The following is a 21,935-nucleotide window of genomic DNA, read 5'->3' as shown; positions in this document are numbered from 1 at the left end:
TATGTTGAATGCGATACAGGTCAAAGATTATTTACAAATCACTGTTTTCAGATGTAATTTCAATTTCAACATACCTTCCCAACTTTTTCTGATTTGGGGTTGTAAGACAAATGCAATTCAGTTGTTGAAGAAAATCAGAGAAAAATAGACACTAATAATAAACAATAGGTGACAAGGAAACCGAGAGAGGTCTCCCTTTGTCGTCTCACTTACGTTCCATCCTCGTTGCTGCGGTAGAACACCAAAAAAGGATCAGACTTGCCAAAGAAGTCCTTCTTGTCCAGTTTATTGGCACACAGCTGCATAGTAGCAATATCCTGAGGGTACAGGAAGACAAGTGACCATCATTAACAGTGGTCTCTTATTTTTTTTCATAGCTGTATATACCAGCAAGCTGAAGTATTGTTTCTTTCTTTCTTTTTTTTTATAAATCCAAGCCAAGAAGATGGAACTATAAAAGAAAACCAACTCCAATATGAGCACAATATGAAGACATATTACAGAATGTATATTTTTTTAAGGACAGAGAGAGAGAGAGAGAGAGAGAGAGAGAGTGGAAATAAAGCTGTGAAATAAAACACCTCATCATCTTGTGCAAATATCCTGTAATGAAAGCTTTATCCTGTTGGAATCGCAGGTGGAAAAAATGAGTGCCAAAGAAAAAACTCGTTTTTCCATGATTCTATCCACGTGAGATACACAGTTTTTCATATTCCTAATATATCACCTGCTTCACACCTCTCTGGCTTTAAGCTTCTTAAGGTAATTTAAATTGGAGGGATGAATCTGTTTTGAAGGGATCATGAAGACCTTTTGGATATTTACAAAGGTCTTTTGTCGTTAATTCTTGCTTGTCAGGGAAAAGCCATTTTTAAAGCCATTTCATAAACTGATGTCATTAAATAAAGATTACCAGCATAGTTATAAGTACAACACTCACATAATTACACGGTACACAGAGTAATTTGTTTTCCCAAGTAGGAGGTACAGTGGGGATGAGTAATCAGGTTAGCAACTTTACTGGTGCTGATTACTGTTGTTAAATAATATTAGCAATGTTGTTTGGTGCCTTGGTTGAAGCAGTAAACAACAAACTTGGATTCCGAGCCTTGTCAGAAGCAGACGACAGTGATTTAATGTTTGATTGTCTTAAGTGGAGTGTTTGATAATGAAAAACCTTTGAATTACATTTTACAGTGATGTCCTGTGACTGTCCGCACATGCTAACGGTCAGCTGTCTGTAATAGTAATGGGACCAATCCAATGTCCTTACAGTCACACGCTGTAGTACTGAAGATCTTCTTCCAACAACCTAAAGCATAAGAGGTGTGAAAGGGCAAAGACCAGAAGCTATTTACGCCAGATGAACATCCAGATGAAGTCAGGATGTAAATTTGCCCATAAATCACTGAGTGTAGTTAGGTTTGAAGTTTTGGTTGCATAATAGATGCTTAACGTATGTTGTAACTAGTAATGTGCAAAATGATCATAGATCAAAACTTTATCATTGCATATTTCAGGGACATAATGATGTTTTCCTGATGCGTTTCTCAGCTTGGCTTATTCCGTGATCCCAGTGCTTTGGTTATTGTGTCAGTTTTGTGTTTTACTCTTGTGAGTAAAATTCCACACATACATACATCTCCTGCTCCTGTCTGTGCCTGACCTTTACAATTAGGTCTGTTTGTTTTTCAATAAGACAGATAAGTTGCCATGGGAGATCACTGCTGTTTTTGTCAGGATTGTTATCTTATGTCAGCACGCAAAAGTCCCTGTTACCTGATGTAGTTATACTCTAATCATTTTAACAATTCATTATAACAATGATTAATAATAATAATAATAATAATAACAATAATAATAATTATTATTATCTCTTAGTACGCGCAGTAATTTATACCGCAGTTCTTACATTATAGTGCTCTCCATCAAGTCACTTTGACCTCAAACCGAGAGCGCTTTTCACAGAATGTTGGCAGTGCCGAGCAAAACTGACTTTTGCTTAATGCCTATTTTATCAAGGTTGGCATTCAAGTTCTTTGGTACAGAGCTCAATGCACCTATCACTATAGGGACTACTGTAGTCTCCATATCCCACATCCTGGCAATGTCTAACCTCAGCTCGGCATAGTTGTCAATCTTTTATAATAACAGGGTAGATAGGGCTCCAAAGTCAATAAAACCGCAGTGGAGGCATCCCATCTAGGAGAAGGAAAACTCTGAATTCAAACCAAGCGAATCCATTAAAATACCAGGTTGGGATCTGGCGCGTATGGTAGAAATAACCTCTGCATCTGCAGGTACCCTGTGGCAAGTTATTTCTGAGGGTAGGTCAAACCCTCTAAATCTTGTTAGACATCCGACCTGGTGCTGGTGTTCTACTTCAGGTGACTGGGTAGATGAAAATCACAGTAAAACACACCAGGTGAGAAAACAACTACAACAAATCGCTCTCATTTTTCAAATGATGCAAGAAAATTTTGATTCAGAGAACAGTGAATCAAATGCTCGTGCACCAACACCACGAGTTCCATCCTCGGCCATAAAATAGAACTTTAGTGCTACTTTATTGTCTTCTCTGTTCCATTTCTTTCTTCCGCCTTCCTCATTTTGTACCCTACAGATGTGGATGGTGACTGTAAACCCTCACCTTCACTCGGCAGGTGGGTAGTGCAGGCCATGGCTACCACCAGTTGTCATCCTGCTACAGGCCGAAGCAATACACTGCAAGTGTATAATCGCAGAAATTGTAGGGTACAAAATGAGGAAGGCGGAAGAAAGAAATGGAACAGAGAAGACAATAAAGTAGCACTAAAGTGCTATTTTATGGCCGAGGATGGAACTCGTGGTGTTTGTGCACGATCGTTTGAATATTGGAAGATTATTATTATTGTTGTTGTTGTTGTATTTATATTAAAAGTAATAATAATAATAATTATTATTATTATATAATAACAACAATGTTCTCCTGGTGCAACCAGCTGCAGAACACGATGACTTTCTGAAGTAGGAGGACAGCATACGTAAATGGGAACCTCAGCGGGTTGTAAAAAGCGCTAGTTTGCCACAAATTACTGTTTACTTAGCTGCAAAATAACGTGACACAAGGAACATGTAGTCCTTTCCTACTGAAAGGAAACCCAATTTTGTTCTCAGGGAGCAACTGTGACAAATAGTACATGACACACACAGGAGTCTGAACCATATTTCCAGCTGAGCACTTACTATTATACACAATTAGTCATTAGTTTTACATGGCTCATAAGTGATTTCTTATCTTTTTAATGGTAGAAAAGTCCATAGGAAAAGCTAACTCATGTAACTAGCTCAGTTAAATGTTCCTTGAGTCAATTAAAAAAGCAATGAAGTGTGCAAAGGTACCTCTTCTTTACTATTCATTACTTTATCATTCAGCCCGAGCTACTACTCTGAAACCTTATGTAATGTAATATGCAAATAGTAGAATTTGTGTGGAACACCAGCTCTCGCTCTCATTATTTAGGTCTGAATGTAAGAACATGCAATCATCATCTCATCATCCTTTTCTATGATGGATAAAAATGGATAAGCAGCTAATTGCTGCTTCTAATTATTCAGAGAGAAATGTAAACTATGAGATAAATAATTCTGTTTAAAACAGAAAAACTTCTGTTGCCATCAATTCCCACAGCTCTTCATCTTTTGATGAATATATTTAATCCCCTTTCATTTGCAAGAACTGCATGTATTTAAAGCATATTTATTATCATATGAAAAAGATGCTCCAGTATTCAGATTAAAAATACATTTGTCAATGAATAATGTTGATCATTTATTAAAAAGTTGATGCCAATTAAGTTTAAAACATTCTATACACACAAATGTCCAAGTTTAACTCAACAAGCAATATTGGTCGATTTGTATTCAGTGACCCAGTTAAATCGGTAAATGCTTATGTTTTCCTTCACTTTCTGTGACAAATGTATGTTTTTATAATGATAATCTCATTGTAATTTGATTCAGAGTAATGTAATGTGTCAGAATCATCTAAATAGTGTTATTGAGACTAAATCTGTGGCTCTGATTTGTGTGTGCATACATGCAAATAACTGTGTGTTTGCTGAACTGACCCTGCAGTTGCTGAGTTCCTCAGCGGTTAAGATGATGGTGCCGCACTTCTTCCCTGGAATCCCACTGGAAGGATGAAAGAGGAAGAAAGAGATCTCACAGCGACTCATTAGTGATAGGGTCAGTCACAACAGAAAAGTCAGTGCTCGTCTATGCATAGTTCTGTGGTAAGGAATGTGCGTGCGTGTGTGTGTGTGTGTGTGTGTGTGTGTGTGTGTGTGTGTGTGTGTGTGTGCACTGACAGTGTGCAGTTAGAGTGAGCCTAAGTTGGTGTGACAGACTGAGAGATCTAAAAGGTGAAAATATGAGCTGCAAACACAATGACCCCACACCGTCAACCCACAGGAGAATTCCCATAATTCAATGCCTCACTACTACATACAAACCCAACAGCTCTCAATCAATATCAGCCTGGGAAATTACTGCTGTGTGGATCTGAAGTAAACTCACTCAGTATTAGGGTAGTTTAAGGCGAATTGGAGAGAAGATGGAAAGAAAGTACAAGGTGTTTCTCAAAAAAGCATGATGGAGTTTCTCATTGCTTGTGACAGAAAGCAAATAGATTAAAAAGGAAAAGAAAAAAGAAAAACAACGAATTCTTTTTCTCTGAAGAAAAAAATCTTTTTTCTCTAAAGATAAAAGGGGAAAAAAGGGTGGCATAGTCGTGTAGTGGTTAGCACTGTTGCCTCACAGCAAGAAGGTTCTGGGTTCGAGCCCAGTGGCCGACGGGGGTCTTTCTGTGTGGAGTTTGCATGTTCTCCCCGTGTCTGTGTGGGTTTCCTCTGGGTGCTCCGGTTTCCCCCACGATTCAAAGGCATGTGTTTAGGTTAACATGGGGCAGCCTTGGGCTGAAGTGCCCTTGAGCAAGGCACCTAACCTACAACCGCTCCCCCAGTGCTGTTGCATAGCTGCCCACTGCTCTGAATGTGTGTGTGTGTGTGTGTGTGCGCGCTCATTGCTCACGTGTGTGTTCACTGCTTCTGATGGGTTAAATGCAGAGAGGAAATTCACTGTGCTTAAGTGTACATGTGACAAAGTTCTTACTGTATTCTTCTTCTACAAGACAGGAAATAATTTAGGGAAAATAATGGAAGTACAGGAAGGTTTTGTCAACAGTTAAGAAAAAGAAATGAGGCAAGAAGGAAAATCACATATCATGCCTGATATAAAAATGTCAAAAATCATACTGTTTAATGATCACATGATCAAAATCATGAGAACAATTTTTTTTTTGCTGCCAGTTAACTGAACATTATTAACTGTAACATTGGTATGTTTCATCAATGTTGGCTAATATTAGTATCAGATTTTATATTCTAGTGTAATAAATCATCTGTTTACTTTCCACACAGTCTCTGATTCCCAAGCAATAAAGTGAGACTGCAGACAAATGCACTTTCATTCAGCTCCACAGGCAAAACTGCTGACTGCCTACTGACTGCAAACTGTGATAACAAATTCATTTATTGTTCGATTGATTCCAAGTCTCATTGCATTTATGCTAAGTATTTAAGAGAGACGCTTATGGCTGTTTCTAGTTATAAATCAGTTATTTAGGGCCCCAGTGCCACTGGGGTGCCCTGAAAATCCCAGATTTAAAACAATCCATGTTGCCTAGAACCCCCCAATTTATAGAAACTGATGTCGAGAGTCCCCAAAGGGTTGGAAACAGCCCCGGAGATGTTCAGTGTAAATAACCTGAGGTCTAATTTTGAGGTTTACACAGTTGAAGCAATACAGATTTCTAATGTACAATGTAGAAAAATTGCTTATTTTTTGCTGGTTTAAAGGAAGAACAATATTGGGTAGAGGTGACTCTAAGAGTGACCAAGGAACAGATTATCAGTCTGCACCTTCAGAAAAAAAATCACCATTCTACACATGCAGAAAGCAGAGTATAACTAGTGATGAATGAGGCAATCAATGCCACTGTCATCTCATTAAACAGGAGGTGTAGAGAAGATGAGAGAAGTGGGCAATCGGAAATCCCTTCATTATAAATGCCTATTGTAATGGTGCCTTGTGACCAGCTGTCAAGCTGAGGTGAGCAAGTACTTTATAATGAACGGGGAAAAGGCCTGACAAATCACAGCAAAACGCAGGAATACTGTTAATCACAATGGTCACATTCACTGAAAGTTACTGAATGTCAAAGAAGTGAGTTGACTTTTAAGTTAGGAAAAATCCAATTCAATTCTGCAAAAAACAAAAAAACAAAAACTGAGATTGATGTGAGGCATCCATAGCAGGGTACCATGCACACACACGTACACACATTCACACCAAGAGGCAATTTAGCATAGCCAATCAATCTAAAACCATCCCTGTGTCCAAAATCGCTCCCTACTCACTATATTGGGTACTATACAGTGAGTTTGCCATTTTGTAGTGCTGTCCAAAACCTTAGTGAGGATTATTTACACCCTATATAGTGCACTCAAAGTATCCCACAATGCATCACGAAAAGTAGTGTACAACCGATGGTCACTAACCAAAGCAATATATCCCATCATGCACTGCGGTTGCGCTGAAAGAAATCAAATTAAAAGTCTCAAATTTGATTTAATAAAAGGCAGTGGTAAAGAAGAAAGTATTCAGCCTTGATTTTAAAAAACCTGAAAGATGCAGGTACTTTGTATTTATTAATGTGGGAAATACACTCAGCATAAGCTGTATTTTATCACAAAAATACATGCATGTATTTATTATTTTGAAAACCCACCAGCCAATTGATCTGGCACGTTTTAATTGTGCGACAGTAATGACGTAAATACCAGCGCGATGGAGTAGGTGTCCATCCATCCATCCATCCATCCATTATCTGTACCCACTTATCCTGTCTTACAGGGTCGTGGGCAAGCTGGAGCCTATCCCAGCTAACTATGGGCAAGAGGCGGGGTACACCCTGGACAAGTTTCCAGGTCATCACAGGGCTGACACATAGACACAGACAACCATTCACACTCACATTCACACCTATGGTCAATTTAGAGCCACCAATTAGCCTAACCTGCATGTCTTTGGACTGTGGGGGAAACCGGAGCACCCGGAGGAAACCCACGCGGACACAGGGAGAACATGCAAACTCCATACAGAAAGGCCCTTGTCAGCTGCTGGGCTCAAACCCAGGACCTTCTTGCTGTGAGGCAACAGTGCTAACCACTACACTACCATGCCACCCGGAGAAGTGTCCAAAAGTGGTTTTTTTTTTTTTTCATTTTACCAATGAGCTCACTATATAGTCCTCTATATAGTAATTCCCTATATAGGGAGTAGTGAATGAGTGAGTGATTTCAGACACAGGGTATGTTTTGGGGATGTGGATGAAAACCAGAGAACCCAAAGGAAACCAACTGATACCCTTTTTTGACCAACAGGGAATATAATGGAACTTGATTACAAAAGTTCCATTCAAAACTGGTGAAAACATAAGCCGGTTTACGAGCTGGCACCAAGGTTCAAAGACTCCTGAATGGAACCAGTTCCATTCTTGCTCATGCACCAAATTTTGAACCGTTCAAGTACCAAGTTTCCCAAAAGCATCGTAGCACAAAGATTATCGTTAAATGGTAGAGCAAGCAGCACAGTTAACGCTCTCTCTCCTAGTTAAGATGCTCTTAGCGTTAAGAGGCTTTTGGGAAACCCATCCCAAAGCAGTTCGACCAAAAATAAACTGGTTCAGAATCTGAAAAGTTGTTTCCCAGCTGAAACTAAAACATGGCTGTTTTTTCAGCATGAACTGTGACGACATCGGGGGGCATCATTATTTTGAAGAGGACGCAGAGTACAGCAAAGGAGAACGCAATGGATACATCTTCAGAAAAAAAGGATACATCTTCAGAAAAAACGGAATTGAAAACAAATATCTGCAATAACAGAACAAAAGCTCACAGGTCATCAATGCACTCTGCCATCCTGCTACTACTGTTTACTTCCATTGTGAATTGTGCAATGCTCTCTGTTCATGACGCATCCTTGATTACAAAAGTTCCATTCAAAACTGGTGAAAACATAAGCCGGTTTACGAGCTGGCACCAAGGTTCAAAGACTCCTGAATGGAACCAGTTCAAGAACCTGTTTCCTGTTGGTCAAAACCCTTCATAGCACAAAGTCAGCTTTGTTAAGAGTTTTTAATGACATCCTTGTAGCATCAGATTCTGGGGATCATGTGATTCTTGTCCTGCTTGACTTAACTGCAGCATTCGATACTGTGGACTACAACATTTTATTATATCGTTTACAGCATCTTGCAGGTATTTGTGGTTCTGCTCTGGACTGGTTGAGGTCCTATCTGTCAGATAGAACCATGAGCATAAACATTTTGGATTCTGAATCCTCCTCCGCTCCCTTGGTATGTGGAGTTCCACAGGGCTCAATCTTAGAGCCCTTGCTTTTTTTCACTTTATTTACTTCCCCTGGGCTCTATTCTCAGAAAGCACGGTATCTCTTTTCATTGTTATGCTAACGACAGCCAAATGTATGTACCAGTGAAACGAAAGGATGACTACTCAATTAGACCCCTACTTGAATGTCTCAATGATGCCAAATCCTGGATGGCTCTTAATTTTTTACATTTTAATGACAAAAAACTGAAGTGATGGTGTATGGTCCCAGTGGCTCCTGTGAGTGCCCCCCCTCATAGACCTGGGTCCCTTGGCACTGCATTGAAAGCCCACAGTCACCAACCTGGGCTTTAAGATTGACAGTGACTTTAAGCTGGACCATCAAATTGCTAATGTCGTGAGGTCCAGCTTTTTCATCTTAGGCAGTTGGCGAAAGTAAAGCCTATTCTTTCCAGAGAGCACTTTGAGACCATAATCCATGCCTTCATTACATCTCGGCTGGATTACTGTAATTCACTCTATCTTGGAGTTAGCCAGTCATCCCTCTCACGTCTTCAGCTGGTTCAGAATGCAGCTGCACGTCTTTTAACTGGTACACGTATGAGGGATAGCATAACACCCATCCTGGCTTCGCTTCACTGGCTCCCGGTGTTTTTTAGAGTTCATTTTAAACTTCTTTTATTTGTTTTTAAACCCTTACATGGTCTTGCTCCGCCTTACCTTTCAGAGCCGCTTCAAGCGTACGTTCCTGCTTGGTTGCTCAGGTCAGCTGATCAGCTGCTCCTGGTGGTACCAAAATCAAAGCGGAAGCTCAGAGGGGACAGAGCGTTTTCAGTTTCTGCCCCTAAGATGTGGAACAGTCTGCCCCTACATATCAGACAGGCTTCTTCTGTGTCCACTTTTAAAACATATCTTAAAACTTATTTTTACTCACTGGCTTTCAACCCAGCCTGAGACATTGATTTGATCTTACTTGTTTTGTTTGTTATTATTTATTTATTTTATTTTTTGTGGTCTTTTTTATTATCTTGTTTTAGTTTCTTTTTATTTCTGTTTTAGCTGTATTTTATTGTCTTACCTGTTTTTATGTCTTGTGTTTTAAATCGTACTCCTCATGTACAGCACTTTGTTTTCAACTGTGGTTGTGTGAAAGCGCCAAATAAAGATGGTATGGTATGGGAAAAAGGGGTAACAGACACAAGGATAACATGTGAAACTCCACACAGACAGTAATCAAATGTCAGAATCAAACCGTGGACCCCAAAGCTGTAAGGCTGTAAGTGCACCACTCACTAACCCGCTGAGAAACCATGCCACCCCTGCTCCTGAATCAATCTATTCAATTAACTTTTACATCAACTTGTGTTTATATTAAGTGCTGTGCACAAATAGTCCTGGGTGCTACAAAAATTTTGAAGAAATTCTGTAAAACGATGCATTTAAAAGCATGAAGAGCAAACAATCAAATATTTGTGGTAATTACCCTTTGCCTTTGAAATGACTGTTTTTCTGAGGCACACTTTTCTGAAGAAAACTGGCTGTTTGGCTGTTATACAAGTATACTGGAAAGTTGTCTCACTTGCCTTGATGATTTTGTTTGGAGTCGTCTTCTATTACAATTGCATTTAATACATTACTTTGTTTAGTGACAAAGGTTTCTCAGTGACATTTTATTTAATTCAGATGACAAAAATTCATAATTGAAAAAACAGTGTTGAAGAGTTCTGCACAATAGTGTATATCAACAATTATATGGAAAAACTTAAAGCTGTTCTGAAATGCAATGAGGACATGATTCAACAAGGTCAAACAGTGAAAGAGACACACAAAACTGCAGACTACAGGGCAGTGTATGATGTACATCAGGCAGGACAAAGCCAGACACACAACAAGACACACAATGATACTGAACAGCTGTGTGCTGAATCGGGTAGGTCAAATATTTGTACAGTGACACTTCATTCTCAACTACTTGAAATTATTATTTTTTTAAATTCAACCAACAAAAATAATGAAATAGCATCAGAAAGTGAACTGCTGCATTGTCATGTTATATCTTACCATCAGATGGCCACGCAGATGAAGTTTGCAGATATAACTGAAACTGAAAGTAACATGCAGGACTCCTTTTGCCCATGTTTACATTAGACCGTATCAGCGGATCATCAGATTAACGTTTTTAAAACGATTAGTGTGCACACAGCAACACCAATACACGATTTGCGTGCACACAGCAATACCAATACACGGATACGCTCGGCTCCGCAGGCATCCTGCGCTCCAAATCACTCCACCCTGAACAGCGAGTGCCCTCTGGAGGGTGCGCACTCCGGCCCTGCGCAGCTCACAGAGCACGCGAGTGAAGTGAACAAGCTGTGATTCGGGACTGAGCTGCTGTGTGTGTGATCCCAGCGCATATCACTTACTACTTGCAAGTGGAAGGATGGCAAGCCTAAAGACAATCATAACTACACAATGGGCAGTATTTGCATCAGTATTTGCAGTATTTTCATACTTTTATACTCTTTAATGAAAGGTGATATAAGGCGGAAGTCCGCGCCGTTTTTCAGCAGTCGCGTCACATGACCAACGCCAGCGAATCAGGAAGGTGGATGTCACAGTGACGTTGTCCAATGAGACGCCAGCTAGAGCTCAGCACAGTGTATCCGCGTATTCTCAATGTTTACACAGCACCGGAGCTGACACGATCTGGATTGAATACGTGGACGCTGGCGGATTCCCGTTTCCCGGCGTTTCCAGGCAGTTTAATGTAAACGGACAGTGCATCCACAAAGAAAACAAGACAGATACGGTCTAATGTAAACGTAGCCTTAAATGAGCCATAATCCATGCTGTTAAAGTGGGTCTGAAAGGGAACTTGTTACAAATGACCTGCGTGATTTTGGTGTTCACAATACAAGTGGACTCAAAAGGGGACTCTTTCTGGACATTTAACATTGATTACATCTCAGACCACTTGTTGTTCACACCACAATTCCTTTACCATTGTGTAACAGCCATGTAACACTGAATTATGGGCAGTGTCATCCAAAATGGTTGCACGACATGTTATTTGGCTGTCGATAAAAATAGTGAAAACAAAACAGAACTCAAGTGAAATACCAGAAGCATATGAAGGAACAATAAAAACCAACTCACGTTTCATGCCATACAGCTACTGATACAGAAACACCTTATTGATGAGACTAATCAACGGAGGATGGCCAGACTGATTTGAGCTGACAGAAAAGCTACCGTAACTCAGACAAACACTCCGTACAATTGTGGTGCATCCCTTCATGGCCACATTTTACCATCTTCTAATGGCTACTTCCAGCATGATAATGCGCCATGTCACAAAGCAAAAATTGCCTCAAACTGGTTTCATGAAAAAGATAATGAGTTCAATGTTCTTCAGTGACCTTTCTAGTCACCAGATCTGAATCTAGTAGAACAATTTGGGATGTGGCAGAACAGGAGATTCACAGCATGAAGGTGCACCGGAAAAATCTGCAGGAATTTTGAGATGCAGTCATCACAGCATGACCCAGAATCTCAAAGGAATGTTTCTAACATCTTCTGGAGTCCATGCCATGAAGAATTCAAGCTCCCTACCCAGTATTAGCATAGTGTTCCTAATAAAATGCTCACTGAGTGTATATTACAATAGTAATATCCATCCATCATCTGTAGCCACTTATCCTGTTCTACAGGGTCGCAGGCAAGCTGGAGCCTATCCCAGCTGACTATGGGCGAGAGGCGGGGTACACCCTGGACAAGTCGCCAGGTCAGGGCTGACACAGAGACAAACAACCATTTACACTCACATTCACACCTACGGTCAATTTAGAGCCATTTTTATTGTTTGTGTCACAATAAAAAAAAACAATGTGCACCTTTAAAGTTGTAGGCATGTTGTGTAAATCAAATAGTGCTAACCCTCCAAAAATCCATTTTAATTCCAGCTTGTAATGCAACAAAACAGGACAAACACCAAGGGAGATGAATACTTTTGCAAGGCACTGTACATGTGAGTAATGCTACATAGAGGCTGTAACTCTGTCCAGAAAAAAACAAAACAAAACACAAAGAAATCACTCCTTAAACTCGTAATTCTTAGTCAGGAACTTAGGATGGTCTCCTCAAGACCAAGCTCAGGAAGTGACATCATATCATCCTGGCTGCATATAACATCAACAGTAAACAAAGTAGTGCTTATTAATTTAAATGAGTTACGCTGTGTATGCAAATGTTTACTTTAAAATGGTTTGCTGTTTCGAGGAGAAAAATATACATCACTCATCACAGTTAGCTGGCTAGTTTGTTGCTAGCAAAAGAAACATGGAGGCATCCGTGTTTTTTCCCCACTTTGCAGCTCGAATACACGGAGGTTAGAAATGGCGTCGTATACTTAATGCTATCTTTATCTGTTGTTCACTAATTAAGGAAACATTAAATATTTTTGAAACCTTCAGCTGACAGCTGCTGATGTTGAACTGATTTTCACTTTCTTTTCGGCAAACTGACTGGACATATTCCCCAACTTTACTAACAAGCGAAAGTGAGCACTGGAGTTGGAGTTAGCACTAGCGACAGGCCCAAGATAGGTGTACAGAATGAAAACTAGACACATGATGCCAGCAGCCTATTCAGTTCCAGCCCAGCTTTCTGAATTTCTTTCCTCATGCCTGGATTGCCTCAGCAGGTTGCATCACTTTGCCAATACAGATAAAAGTGTACCATATAAGGCCTCCCGCAGTACTGGTGCACTTTCTACAATTTAGTATAATGAAATTGAAATAGGCTGGAATGAGGATCAGTGACTTGATTGCTACATTGCTGGGTTATTACCTCTCTCGCACTTGCGCACACACTTATCCAAGCATTCCTCCCCCTGAGTTCTTCCTTTGCTGCACTAGGTTCTGAACTACAAGACCAGTTAAAACTCACTTATCCAATTTTAACATAATTAAGCCTTATGGCTTTCCATGCTATGCTTAAATACTAATCAATTCTGCTTCAACTGCATTTGAAAAATACATCCCTAAGTTTAGTCCTTAATAATCTCTTTTTTTTCTTTTTGCTTAACTACAAACTTTAAAATACTAAACATGTCTTGAGTCAAACTCTTACTCCATAAAATGAGCAACTACAGTTTGATAGTAATTATGGAAAGAAGAATTACTTAATCCAGAAAAGAAATTAGGAAAGAAGCTTTCAGCGGGAACAACAACTCTTAAGGAGGCGATTGGTATAGCTTGACAGAAATGTGTGCTGCAGGAAACACGCTAATTACAGGCAAGTTGTTCAAGAATACCAGCAGGAGATACAAATGTTACTGTATGTAACTATGATCCCGTTTACACGTAGCCGGGTATCTATAAAAACGGATATTTATTTATGCGGTTGCACCCATCATTTACAGGTAAACGGAGGTTTCAGTCACTGAAAACGGCTGCTTTCGAAAACTCCGGGCAAAGTGGAGATTTGTGAAAACTCCGTTTTCATGCCTGCATGTAAATAGTGGAAAACGGAGTTTTCTCCGTGTTATGGGGAAAACCGAGTTTTAGCATTGTGATCTGACGGTCCCTCCTCCTTGGCTTTCAGATCTCTGGTTGGCTTTCTATTTGTTACCTCCGCCAAGGAGGTTATGTTTTCGGTAGCGTTGGTTTGTTTGTTTGTTGGTTGGTTGGTTTGTCTGTTAACAACATTACGGAAAAAGTAATGAACGGATTGCTCTGAAATTTTTTCCAGAGGTGTGACTGGGCACAAGTAACAATCCATTAAATTTTGGTGGTGATCTGGATCACCTTCTGGATCCCGGATTTTTTAAAAGGATTAATTTTTTTCCCATTGAAATGAATGGGCGCGCGACGCTAAAAACAGATTTTTTCCTTCTGTAGGCCAAACCGTAAGGTGTAAAGTCATGATACTTGGTACACTGATAGGGGAGCAGACCCTGATTGATCTCATCAAGTTTCATGTTGGTACGTCTCACGCTCTAGTGCCACCAACTGATCACAGTCTTACATGTGTTCATGCACATAACTTTTGATCCGTATGTCCAATTTTTATAAGTCTGGTGCTGTTGGAATCCTTGGAGCTAGACGATTCCAACGCACCCTATGACGTCATTCTCCGCCTAATTGGATTTTCCGCCATTTTGAATTTTGTCCAAAGTGAAGGTAGAGTGACCCTGGCCACATGTTTTGTCCGATCATCACGAAACTCGACATACATGATCTCCAGTCCATGCCTAATGAATGATATTCGTTTCGCTCTCATATGTCGAAGCGTTCGCCCGTGGCAGCCAATCAAAATCGATGGCGAAGCCACCAAACAGGAAGTGAGCTCATATCACGGAAACGCTTTGACGTATCAAGACCATATTTAGTGGCATGACTTTGGACACCATCCAAACTACCCTCATCAAATACAGTATGGTGTCATTTGGCCACTAGGGGGCATCACGATTAGCAAAAACGTATTTTGGCTCATATCTCAGAAACGCTTTGACGTATCAAGAGCATATTTGTTGAGATGACTTTCGGCACCAGTTTATGTACCCTCATCAAATTTGGTGTCATTTGGCCACTAGGGGGCGCCACAATGAGCAAAAACATGTTTTGGGTCATATCTCTTTACGGATTTAGAATTACATCTACATTTTCATGTTAGTGATGCTCAGGGATGTCCCTGTAAAGAACCTTGCCAGCCTGTCATCTCCATATGAGAATCCGCCTTGTGTCTTGGCCAAATTTTTGCGTGTTGATACAAAACTTGTCGTGTGGGCGTGCGGTCGCCTCTCTTGCCGAGTCGCCATGGCGGTGCACCTGAGCAAGCACACTTTCGCATTTTCTCCGGAAATGCATTCTAGTTATTATTATTACCTCCGCCAAGGAGGTTATGTTTTCGGTAGTGTTTGTTTGTTTGTTGGTTTGTCTGTTAGCAACATTACGGAAAAAGTAATGAACGGATTGCTCTGAAAATTTTTCCAGAGGTGTGACTGGGCACAAGTAACAATCCATTACATTTTGGCGGTGATCTGGATCACTTTCTGGATCCCGGATTTTTTTTAAAGGATTCTTGGCGGAGGTCTGCGCTCTCCGAGTGCTTTTCTAGTTTGACATGTTTTTGACAGCCTTCCCTGGCTGTTTTTGAGCATTGTGTAAACAGAATTATTTTCTAGTACAGGGAGGAGAAGATACCTGTTTTCATAAATACCCGGCTACGTGTAAACGAAGTATATGAGTGACCAGAATATTCTGCATGACTGTAGGAGACTGAACTGTCTGCTGCTTCTGAGGGAATCTCCTGTCATATCTCTCCTGCTTACCACTCATCCATTTATTTCAGTGTAACACACATTTTATATGATGACACAAGACACTAATGTCCTCTCACAATCAAATGTGACTAGTAAAGAAGAGAAGCAAAATAGTCACTCTCACACACACACACACACACACACACACACACACACACACACACACACACACACACACACACACACACACTCTCACAATCAAATGTGACTAGTAAAGAAGAGAAGCAAAATAGTCACTCTCACACACACACACACACACACACACACACACACACACGCACGTACAGAAAAGAGAGGTACATAAGGACTCCATCTCCCCCACACAGGTTATACAATCAGAAACATAGACTCCCTTATGCAACAGAGCTAAACACACACACACACACACACTCACACACACTCACACACCTACACAGAAACAACACACTTGCACACTCATACTTTATATTAGACACATATAGCACATGTAAAACAAAAAGACATTATTCTCTCTCTCTCTCTCTCTCTCTCTCTCTCACACACACACACACACACACACACACACACACACACACACAAAGAAACAAACGTACAGTATCATCTTCCTTTAACAAATGCAAATGTAATACCATCACTAGACATGTGTTCCCTGTACTCCTATGCTAATACATGCATCACTTTTCAACCTCCTCCGAACCTGAAGGCAACTCTGCCCGAGCTCAATTGCTAACACTCCAGTAATGTGACCTAATGTTCCTTAACTCATCCAATCTATTTCAATTCAGTAAACAGGTACTTGGTCATAATGTGAGTGGGCTGGCACACCCCACGAACAGGGCAACGTATATTGATAATAGATGATAACCTCAGAAATTTGCAGCTCACAAGTTGAACTGCACTTTTCCATTATCCATTATCCGTAACCACTTATCCTGTACAGGGTTGCAGGCAAGCTGGAGCCTATCCCAGCTGACTATGGGCAAGAGGCAGTGTACACCCTGGACAAGTCGCCAGGTCATCGCAGGGCTGACACACAGAGACAAACAATCATTCACACTCACACCTACGGTCAATTTAGAGCCACCAATTAGCCTAACCTGCATGTCCTTGGACTGTAGGGGAAACCGGAGCACCTGGAGGAAACTCACACAGACACGGGGTGAACATGCAAACTCCACACAGAAAGGCCCCAGAACCTGTGCTAACCACTACACTACCATGCCACCCAACTGCACTTTTTCAAAGCCAAAAACAAGCCTATAACTTTCCGTTTTAAGTCTCTTTAATGTCTTAATAAGCGTTGGGCTCTGGTTCATTATTAGATGAAAGCTTACTGCAGACTTTCCCACATTAAAAATGACTACATTATTAAATTCAAGTAAAAAAATTGTCAAGTCCAGAAGAGAGAAAATATTCTAAAACTTGAGTTTAACACACAGCAATGCCACAGCTTTCCATTTATAGGGTGGGCTCAAATAGACAGGGTGGTTAATGAGGGATCTACTCATTCACACATACACAGCTAAAGGAGATACGCAGAACTTTTATTGTTAAATATATTTCTGAGTGGATAGTCTCTCCATCCATGACTCTTGTATGCTGCATAAATGGGAATAAAAAAAATATATTTTTGAGAGTTAAAATCGACCGCAAAGTTGGCATTTGAGCTGGCCCACTGAGCCAGCCAGCCCTGAGTGCGTGACGTCACAGCAGGAACCAGTTTTAAGGCCGAGGCCTTTGACAGCTACAGACCAAAGTCATATCAATAAAAATTTATGGTGAAAGTAAGAAATACCGTTACTGACTTGCTCAACTAAGACTGATTTGACTTCATTGATTGTGGGTTGACTCTCATTAAAACAGGATAGGTGTTATAACTTATGTAACATATATGTACATGCATGCATTTTCACTGATAAAACATAAAAGATTAAATAATCAGATGAACTGAGACAATCACATTCTGAAGCAAATTAAATAATCTTATACCGGTAACTTAAATACACAATACAAGTTACATGTATTAATCTAAATGCAGATAAACAACGAGTGTAGTTTTTGTTGTTTTGCATCCAAATGAGAGTCGCAGCTTACCCGTCTGCGTTCTTGCTTCTTGAAGGCCGATCTTGTGGCCGATTGTTTTGAAACAATCTGACTTTCAGTTGTTTGCTCAGTTCTCCGTTCATTCGTTTCTTCCATGTAAGGGTGAGATATTGCTGGTGAGCCAAGCATATCCAACGGAGAAATCAGACGGCTGAACCACTCATTCTCCATTTTCTCCATACTGAGTACTCCGCCATTACAGCTCAGCTCAGGCAATTACTAAAACCCAGGACTGGATGTTACCGGTTTTAGTAACAACTGTGGGGAGGTCACTGCCCGAGCGATAATATGTCCCATTCTGTCCCGGGTTTTAGGAACAACCCTCGTCTCACACTCCGGGAGAATTGGTGCAACTGAACTTACTTTCCTTTTCTTGTAGTTTTCTTTAATTGTTGGTACTGCACTCTCTTTCAATACGGGCTTATAGCCAACGCTCCTCAACAGATCAGAGGTCTCATACGAGTCCTCAGTAAAATGTACAGAGCAGAGGAAAGACCACTTCGTAAGCGCCCAATGTGCCCGTGAACTTCTTGCAAAACGCATCCAAATCTTTGCAGTTTGAACATTCTTGGGCCATGAATGCAATGTAAATCCACCTTCTGTCATGTTGCTGCACCCACCAGCAACACATCTATGTGTCATGGCGATAAATTAGCTCAAAATGGAGGATCAAAGTTGCAGTCAGTTCTGTGTTTTAGTATAGCGAAAATGGAGATGAGACCGATAGACTTCCTGCTGTGACGTCACAGATGTCAAGGTCATTCACTCAGACCGCTACCTATATGAATCATTTTAATCATAAAAATTACTATATTAGACTTATTGTTAACGTTTAAAACTATACCTATGCTATTCTTGAGGTCTCAAGGCATTTATAAACAAAAAGTGAGGCCATGGTTCTGCGTATCTCCTATAAGCTGTTTGTCCCACAGAGTGCTTTCCCAGCTCATTCAGCTATCCTACAATCTTGCATATAATAACAGCAACATAAAATGCAAATGACTGACTGCACTTGACACTTGATGGAGGTAGTACATGTTAGCCCTCACTCTCACAGTTTGGTAGCTCAGCTCTGGTCTTTCCCCAGCAGTGGCTTTGCTGTTTGAAGGCCTTTGTTGTTGCAGTACCACAAACGGCTGCTCCGCTGCAGCAAGTCCTTGCTGTGACTTTCAACTTCAATGACTCAGCTGCTCTCTAGAAACTGAAATCTTTCAACCACCCAGCACTCATAAGCATGTTTAACGGAAGAAAAAATAAAGGGTGCACAATCAAACCTTTCTACGCTTCTAAATGACTTGTTAAGATTGTCCAAATTTGAATAAAACAATCATTTGGGGCTCCTGAGTGACACAACAGCAAAGCATTTTAATCCCAGTGGTGCCAGATATTGGTGGGAGTCCAAGAGAGTAAAATTGTCTGTGCTCTCAGGGAGTTAGAGGTGGTGTAATCTCTGACCCCTGTCAAGCACAGTGACACTAACCAATCATGGGCTCATGCATGCAGAAGAGGGGAGATAGCACTGTCCTCCGAGTGTGTTACACTGCCCCCTGATGTTACATGAGCAGCAGTTTAAAAAAAAACAAAAAACAAAACACCTGTGCTCAGCTGGCTTCATGTGCCTCTGAGGAAGCAAGCAATAGCTTCCGCCCTCCCTGGTTTGTAGTTGTCATGTGATAGTGGAGAGCTGCATTAGAGGTGGGAATTGGCCATGACTAAATTAGGGGAAAATCCGGGGGGGGGGGACATATAATTTGTTTACAATTAATTGCCAACTTTATTTTTTATTTATTTTTAAACCTATTTCAGCAAATGCATGGTCTGTTCAGACATTGTGAACATCACATTTTTTGAAAAGTAAATCTATGATCATTCCAAATTAGATGCACATTCATCATGACACAAAATTAATTAAATTAATGCAAAACAATGGAGAAAAAGAAATGAAAAGTTAGGGGCTGCCAATTATGAAAAAAAAAACGAACAACAACAAAATAAATAAATAAACAACAGGGCATGCTCTTACAGGAAAATATATGTGACCCAGTATGTCGTGGTGATTACCACAATAGTTATTTTCCAATAACAGCACATCATGAATTGTTTTATTCCTCTTATATCACAGTGATTTGTCAATGATTACAAACTGCAAATTACAAATAATCAATTATTTGTCAATGATTATTTTTTATTTATTAAAGAATGGACACATTATATGGACAAAGAATGACCATTTATAGTTACATTAAACATTATGAATTATTATACATACAGGACACTTTTCCCATGGAATAAAAACATGTACTCTATTCCCTTCTAGTGGGTTTATTGATGGCATGCAGCATTGCTATCATATCACTTATCCTCCATGTATTACGCCACTCTCCCCAATGGAGAATGAGTGTGCAATATTGTTATAACATTGCACGTTATCAAGACAACATGACATCACACATTGGAGCTGATGTGAAGATCCAATGACAAAACTTTTCTGGTGCGCATGCACACAGTCATTTCTTTGTTGGCCGGGAGAGAGAGAAGACGAGGCTAATCCAGTGCTCGGTTTAAGCACTAAATAAATAAACTGAAAACTGAAACTAAAGAGGTGCTGAACACCCAAAAGTCTACCAAAATTTCATTATATATTCTTCACACATATTTACAAGAGAAAAACATACCAACAGACATCGAAAAACTGGAAAAGAGACACGTTGGAGATGTAAAACTTCTGCACTAGCGAGTGACTGTGACAGTTTGTATATAAACATGGACATGGGGTTTGCTTTGTTGAAAGTGGAAGATTTAAAGCAGAAGATTAAAAGTGGAAGATATATTTTGAAAGAGAATTTTGAAAGAGAAAGACGCGCTGAAAACCTGAAAGGCTACCAAAACTTCTCTGGATATTCTTCACGCATTTAATCTTCCGCACTAAATATATGGAAAAGCTGGAAAAGAGATACGTCAAAGACGTAAAACTTCCGTACAAGCGAGTGACTGTGACAGTTTGTACACAAACATGGCCACGAGGTTTGCTTCATTAAAAGCAGAAGATATATTTTGACAGATAAAGATGTGCTGAACTCCTGAAACTTCACTGGATATTCTTCACGCATATTTATAAGAGAAAAACAGATCAATGGACATAAAAAAACTGGAAAACAGATCAATAGTGGAAATATTGTCAAAGTTCTACTTGGAGGTAAAGAAAAGTGACGGAGACTTTTACAAGAGGATTTCACTTGTGGACTTCACTCAGCAAAGCCCTTTTGTTTTGAACAGCTGCAGTGTAACAATTAACTATGACCAAAAGTAACTTTGAACTTGAACTGTCTACCTGGATATAGCTTGGATATAAGTTGGGTTGTTGTTCAGGATTTTTGGACTTATACCATTTTTATTGTTAGAACTTTGACTTTGTACAGAACACTGAATTACATTCAGTCAGAATCAGCATTCAGTACTGGTAAGTTACAACCCTGTTCTTAACTTTTTGTAAAATCTATTTGTTCCATCAAACGTGTATGTATAATAATAATAATAATAATAATAATAATAATAATAATAATAATGGCTGTTTTTTCGTGGTATATCGGATAGATTCCATTCAGCTAGCATGATCTTGAACTTGTCTTCGACTTATTCAATATCACGCTAGCTGAATGGAATATATCTGATATACCACTCAAAGCCAGCCAATATTATTTAAACATGTCACTCAGATCTGTGATGTATTTCGTATGAAAAATGCAAGTTTTTCAACATGAGAAGATAAACTTCATATCTTCAAGCTAACATGTGATTTTCTTTTTATTATATCGACACATTCACAAACAAAAAGTACCCAAATTAATCAAAACAATTCATCGATTTCCTCACGAGTGACATATAGAGATTTATGTCATGGTTTTGAATCAACATGTTTTGGATGTATCATGTATGAAAAATATAAGTGGTGTATTTCCCAGTAAAACACTCATTTCCATAGAATATAATCAATGTAATTCACTTTACTTTTCAGTGTTTTATGGTTGATTGGTGTATAATGACAATTTTATGAGTTTCATGTTTCAGAGATCCCA

The 21,935-nt window shown here is 39.8% G+C and overlaps 1 protein-coding gene across 1 annotated transcript in view; it reads right to left on the bottom strand.

Annotated features, from left to right (window-relative positions):
• Nucleotides 1-21,935, bottom strand: part of LOC132885144 (copine-9-like) — a 246,495-nt gene that overhangs the window by 49,783 nt on the left and 174,777 nt on the right. The window contains exons 8-9 of the mRNA XM_060919485.1: nt 4,110-4,173; nt 214-317 (exon numbers count right to left, since the gene is read on the bottom strand). Coding sequence (XP_060775468.1) covers nt 214-317; nt 4,110-4,173 — 168 coding nt within the window. The remainder of the gene's footprint in view (nt 1-213; nt 318-4,109; nt 4,174-21,935) is intronic.

The sequence above is a fragment of the Neoarius graeffei genome, chromosome 4 (assembly GCF_027579695.1).
Source record: "Neoarius graeffei isolate fNeoGra1 chromosome 4, fNeoGra1.pri, whole genome shotgun sequence".
Classification (NCBI taxonomy): Eukaryota; Metazoa; Chordata; class Actinopteri; order Siluriformes; family Ariidae; genus Neoarius; species Neoarius graeffei.
This window is presented reverse-complemented; position numbering and strand designations above follow the sequence as displayed.